The sequence below is a fragment of the Plodia interpunctella genome, chromosome 3 (genome assembly GCF_027563975.2).
Source record: "Plodia interpunctella isolate USDA-ARS_2022_Savannah chromosome 3, ilPloInte3.2, whole genome shotgun sequence".
Classification (NCBI taxonomy): Eukaryota; Metazoa; Arthropoda; class Insecta; order Lepidoptera; family Pyralidae; genus Plodia; species Plodia interpunctella.
The window spans coordinates 10991501-10997500 of NC_071296.1; the positions used below are offsets into that span (position 1 = coordinate 10991501).

At 35.6% G+C, this 6000-nt stretch overlaps 1 protein-coding gene across 14 annotated transcripts in view; it reads right to left on the bottom strand.

Annotated features, from left to right (window-relative positions):
- mmd (mind-meld) overlaps nucleotides 1-6000 on the bottom strand; it is a 486484-nt gene that overhangs the window by 32197 nt on the left and 448287 nt on the right. For all 14 annotated transcript variants that reach the window (XM_053770021.2, XM_053770023.2, XM_053770013.2 and 11 more), the window contains one exon: nucleotides 2475-2685. In XM_053770021.2, coding sequence (XP_053625996.1) covers nucleotides 2475-2685 — 211 coding nt within the window. The remainder of the gene's footprint in view (nucleotides 1-2474; nucleotides 2686-6000) is intronic.

Below are 6000 nucleotides of genomic sequence, written 5' to 3' on the forward strand. Positions count from 1 at the left end.
AACACATTCTAGACCTTACTGTCTACATTATAAAATGTATTATCCTATACACAATATTAAACTCTTAGAGTTGACCGCTTCAAGACGATAAAAAGCGGGGATTACAGAGCCCAGCTGTAATGATGTTAGGGTTGACACTTTGAGGCTAAGGATAAACAAGTGACGTTTTTGAAGTACACTGCTTTCGGATTTACACTCGTTACGCGTGTGTCATTTGTTTATGTTTATGAGACACATTCCAGTGAAGTATGCATTGAATGTGATGGCACAAATAACAGTAAAAGTTTCGTAATGCTTTTGGATTTTGTATATATACTTTTGACTGTTCTTATTCTCAAGGACAATGAGGATATATTTAAATAAACAACCAAATTTTACATTCGATGTTTTTTATTCCAAAAAGTTGTAGATTGTTTTTGCTATTTTTGTGGACATTTAAATATATGATTTTTAAGATGAGTTGTGTAATTAATAAGCTATTTAGATAAATTTTCGCTATTTTTTTATTATCTCCATTGTGGATTTTTTTTAATATACACTAAAACACCTGAGAACAAATAATTGGTTCGAATTTTGCTTTATAAATAGAAAAGAGAAAAGACTAAAACAATTTACCTGTTTAGACATTTAAGTATTTATTTATTTACGTTTTCACTTTCGTTTATTAGACATAATTGAAGATGATTCAGACTGGGGGAATAATCTAGAACTATCAACATAGCCAAGCAATCAGAACCCAGTCCTCACTTTCATTAATTCATCAATTGAAATCCATATGTATGATACCTCGCTGGATAAATACCTAATACATATGCATAGAATGCGGGCGAAGCACAGAAGTTGGAATGATAGGACAGTAGAAGTGTCAAACACTAGTTATTTCTTCGCCATTTGTAACAAGCAGACTGCATAACAGTCGTCATCTGTGGCGTGTAATTCCGCTTTAAAATTCCGATTCCACTTCACAACCTTCCGTGAATGTCGTACGATTAGGGGACACAACTTAGGCATCAATAGGCAATCAGAGACGTCAGGCAATTGACTTTTGTCATAAATCACAGCCGAATCTCTGTGCTTCGTTGTGTCACAGCCCCGAACGCAACTGCGAACATGCGGAAAAGAGAGAGAGAGAGAGAGAGAGAGAGAGAGAGATAATAATCAATCCATCATAATCATCCATAATAATTAATCATCAAGCCCTAATCATTCAAAACTCTAGGCTAACCTTAAAGGAACTACGCTCAAACATTTTATAAATTTCGACGCACGTTGGTGGTTTTTCCTTGCTGTAATAAAAAGATCCCATACAAAGTAGGCAATGCACGTTCTTCTCGCTCGTAATTTTACATCTGTTTCAGTTCGGTGGTAGTGTGTCCATTAGTACTTTGTAAATAAATGTACTCTAGCTCAGATTTATTAGCTAAACGCCTGAATACGAGTTAGAATATAATAGAGGTAAAAATTGTACTTCCATTTGCTTTATTATTCTTAATTCAGTGGGCTGAAGTTTCCCCGATCACTTATGTTCAAGCATTATCATTCTTGAGATATGTGTTCGTCGGTGGCGTGTTATCTCCGAAAGTTTCTGAAGGTTTTGTTAGCAATTTCTGAAGGAGTTCAGGGATTATGTGGGTTTGTTTTAAACTATTGACTTTCTACTGAGATTATAGTAAATGTTAGAAAGATGTTTGGAATTACAGATTGCGAATCAAGCTTGTGACAGACTTATGAATATTTTATAAAAGAAACATACCTATATTCGGTAAAACATGTAGGTTTAATTCATTTTGACATTAATTTGTCTATTTGTACTCATGTTTTTGGCAAATAAATGTTTTCTTTCCTTCTTTCGAAAAATCCATGACTTTGGATGTTACTGACGTCATTTCGTCGAAAATAAATTCGATTGAACTTTGTTGATTGCGATTTTCTGTCAATGTAGAAAGTGTTTTAAACCATGATCATAAAATTGGAGAAAATTAATAAGATGAACTTCAATTGCGTGATAACCAGGCCTCAGAAAAATGGAGTTTGACATGCGCATAGTAATAGTGTAGACCCGTGATACTCTATGGTATTCCATATTAATATATGGTCTATGGTTTAATACCATAAAACATAGGCTTTTAAGAGAAGTTGGCGAACAGTTAAGCACACACTTTTTTATTTATAATAGAAAAAGACAAAGATTATTTATTTCCAAAAAAAACATGAGTTTACATTTTTTTACAATGTGGTGTTAAAAGAAAAACTTAATTCTACATGTTCACCGTCTACGGGTAAATTCAAATGTAGAGCATACTGTCATCTCACAAAATTTTTTATCTGAGTCTATCATTAAAAAAATCGTTCAAATTATAATAGTCAATCTATCATGTACATCACATACGTAGATGACTTAAGTGTATCCATCCACTCAAGACATATTAAGCTTTCTGTTACGCAGTTCTTTAGATAAAAAAGGCGTGACTTACCAGATCTGCGATATTAGCGACTTGTATAGCATCGTGGACGACCTCAGCTCTGGTGCTACCGTTCCTTCTGTCGAACATAGCCTTGTCTATGACGAGCGCTGTCTCGATGTACTTCGTGGTTTCTCTGACGTCACGTGTCATCCTGCTCAGGGCCAAATCGTTGTTGTGCCACCAACGATGGTCGTTCTCCGAATGGTCGTGGTTGTGGTCCCTGTGGAAGTCATTTTTGAATTTAGAATTCGAACTTTGAAATTAGCTCTATAGCCTGTGAGGGCTGGACTTTCGTTATTTTATAATAATTATAGGATTGTAATTTTAGCAAATAAATGGGTCCATAGGTGCTGTGGGATGTTGATGGCAAAGGTATAATGCCACAATTTGACGACCTCGGTGGCGCAGTAGTAAAGTTCTTGCCACTGAACCGAGAGGGTTCCCGGGTTCGATCCCCGGTCGGGTCATGATGGAAAATGATCTTTTTCTGATTGGCCCGGGTCTTGGATGTTTATCTATTATATGTATTTGTTATAAAATATAGTATCGTTGAGTTAGTATCCCATAACACAAGTCTCGAACTTACTTTGGGGCTATCTCAATGTGGTGTGTATTTATCCCAATATATTTAATGTATTATTTACCTCCCTATTCATAGTTGCATTCCTCATGGCTGAGGGTCGTGGTCATTACGTGGAATGGAAGGAATTTCTTGCCATTATTAATGGATTGGTTTGCCATTACCGTCTCCATTTCACACACAAGTTGATAGTCAACCAAAGAGCAGGTTTCCTCACGATGTTTTCCCTCATCGGAAGCAAGTGATGGTAGTTTAAAACTATCAAACATGAGTCAGATTGGTATTCAAACATATGTGACTGGTAACATATGTAATTGATAATTGAATTGATTTATGACATTATTACGTACGTTTTGTATATTTAGCTTTTTATTTATATATATATCTATATATTTTGTGTGACAATTTTCAATAATTTTATTGAAAATACAACTTTTATTTTATTTATTCATTCAAATTTTGACATTTTTAATAATGATGTAAATTCGTCCTCCTAATTTTTAATATATGTATAAGACCTATATTTGTTAATTGACGTCCTTGGAGAAAAGGCTGCGGTGAAGTTTGTTGCGCCGCTTCTTCTTCACCTACGCTTTGGAAGCCGGCAGTAGACTTAGTTTAAGTAAGTTATTTTTTGACGTCAATAAGTGATGTATATCATCTTAAATTGAATAATTTTGAATTTGAATTCAAACTATTTGGCACGGGTAGGATTCGAACCTGGGACCTTCCGGTCCACAGGCGGTCTTGACCATTACACCACCACCGCTTCGATAAAATAGACATCATTATCGTTAAAAAGTAAACTGTTATTTTTTTTGTATGTTCGCAAAAATATTTGTGTTAATTTTTCGGTTTCAATTTAAACAAACATTATTTTTATAAGAAAGCAATTATCCCCTAAGTGAAAATAAATTTGAGACACGATTTTTTAGACGAACGACAGCTTAAAGGGTCGTAGATATTTTTGTATCACCTTCTTTAATTCGGGCTGTTGAACGTTCAGTGTCGCTATAAGCGAGTTTATATTAATTGTGTTTTTAAATGTTATTATATAGTGTAGTATATGGTAGTATATATATATATAGTGCAGTTTTAATTTTAAATGTGTAACGGACTTACAGTGTCTGGAAATAAAGATTATTCATTAATTACTAGATGTCGCCCGGGGCTTCGCTCACGCGGGAATTATGACACAAAATATAGCCTATAGCAATCTTGGATAATGTACCTTTCTAATGGTGAAAGAATTTTTTAAATAGGTTCAAAAGTTTCTGAGATTACCTGCCTCAAACATACAAACTCACAAACGCTTACTACTATACTCTTTATAATAATAGTATAGATTATTTAAAATGTCACCAACAACACTCCTTTCTGTTTCTGTTGTACCGAGGATTTTGTTCGAGATTTTTAGACTGGCTAATCAAGAGAACAAGAGAGCAAATCACAATATCTGTGGCCTTCAGTGCGCAGGTGCTATAGCTCTCTGAATGAATGAATGATAATTTATTTACATTAATAGCGGAACAAAAGCCGTTGATTTTTCATCAAAATCATAATAAAAAATAAACTATTTTTATTCGGTAACAACATTTTTTAACTTAAACTTAGCCATCTTTTAAGCAAAAAAATATGCCTATGTCAAGAGACTCTGAAAAAAACCATTTAGTTCATAAAGTAAAATATAATCATACGTTAATATATAAGAGTAGCTTCAACTACTCTTATATATTAACGTAGTAGAATCAAGGCACATGCGTTGGTGAATCAAGGGTCTGTTTGATGCCATAGACAATGCGGTATCGCTGGCGTCTCATTGGTAGTAATGAAGTATTTATGGTAAGCGATCGAAACAACTCCGCCTCGTGGAAAACAGGCGGAATTCCATTCGATTCCATTAAAATCTGCGTTTCTCACGACTCACACAGCGGCCTCGAGTTCATTATAAAAAATATACAAATATTAAAAAATACACAAAAAGGCCGGTAAACGAAGCACTCCGTTTTGTTTGTACAATTCCAGAAAAAACCCACGCGGATAATTTAACGAGAAAATTAATCCCCTTTGGGGATTATTATTGGGGTAAAATTGAGGGTGGCGCGCGGCGGCGCAGAAGATTTCTCGTGGCAACGTCGCGTCTTGTTAGAGTTATAACAACTGGGTAAAGCTTACCGTCCACGTAACTACTACAAATATTTATAATATAATATGACTTCTGTGGGGTGCACGAGGTATTCCTCGAAGCCCATCCAATGTAGTGCACCTTCTAGTTGCTAAAGGAGTGCTTCGACAAATAGTTAGGTGTGCTTCAAAACGAGTTTGCTTCGAGGAATACCACGTTTGAACCAGTTATCTTTGATGATAACTTTAACATGCACGCTGCCGATTAGATAAAATGGCATATTTTGCCATGTTCTGCGTAGGTTGAAAGTAACTTCAGCATGCGCGTCTCAAACCTGAGATTTTTCAACAAAAAATGTTTATGACAAGCAAGTTTATACTCCAGTTTACGCTCACCTAACCAGTCTCTCTTTCTTACCGTTGCAAGTTCCCAGCGTAACAAATAAACCAAACAATTTTGAAGATTCGGTGGAAGAGACTGTGATTTTACAACCGGCCATCTGTCTGATATCAACCCTCCTTGGCAATGCCATTGGTAACTATCAGCTGCCGATACTAAGTGTCCCTTTATACAACATCGTCTAGGGCTAACCACACATTAGGCTGTTATCTATCCAGTATAGCCATGGATGCCAGCTTTTACCTATCCTGATGTTTAACCAAACCGCTGGACAGCTGAATACATTAAGTCCAGTCCTTGTTTGTCCCTTTTGTGGGGCCGTCGACCTCAGTGTGACGTCACCGACTATTTAGGCCACTACGTTACAAACACTAGATCATTAAACCATTTTCATTTAATCTGACAAAGATTGAAAAACAATTTCAAGAGAG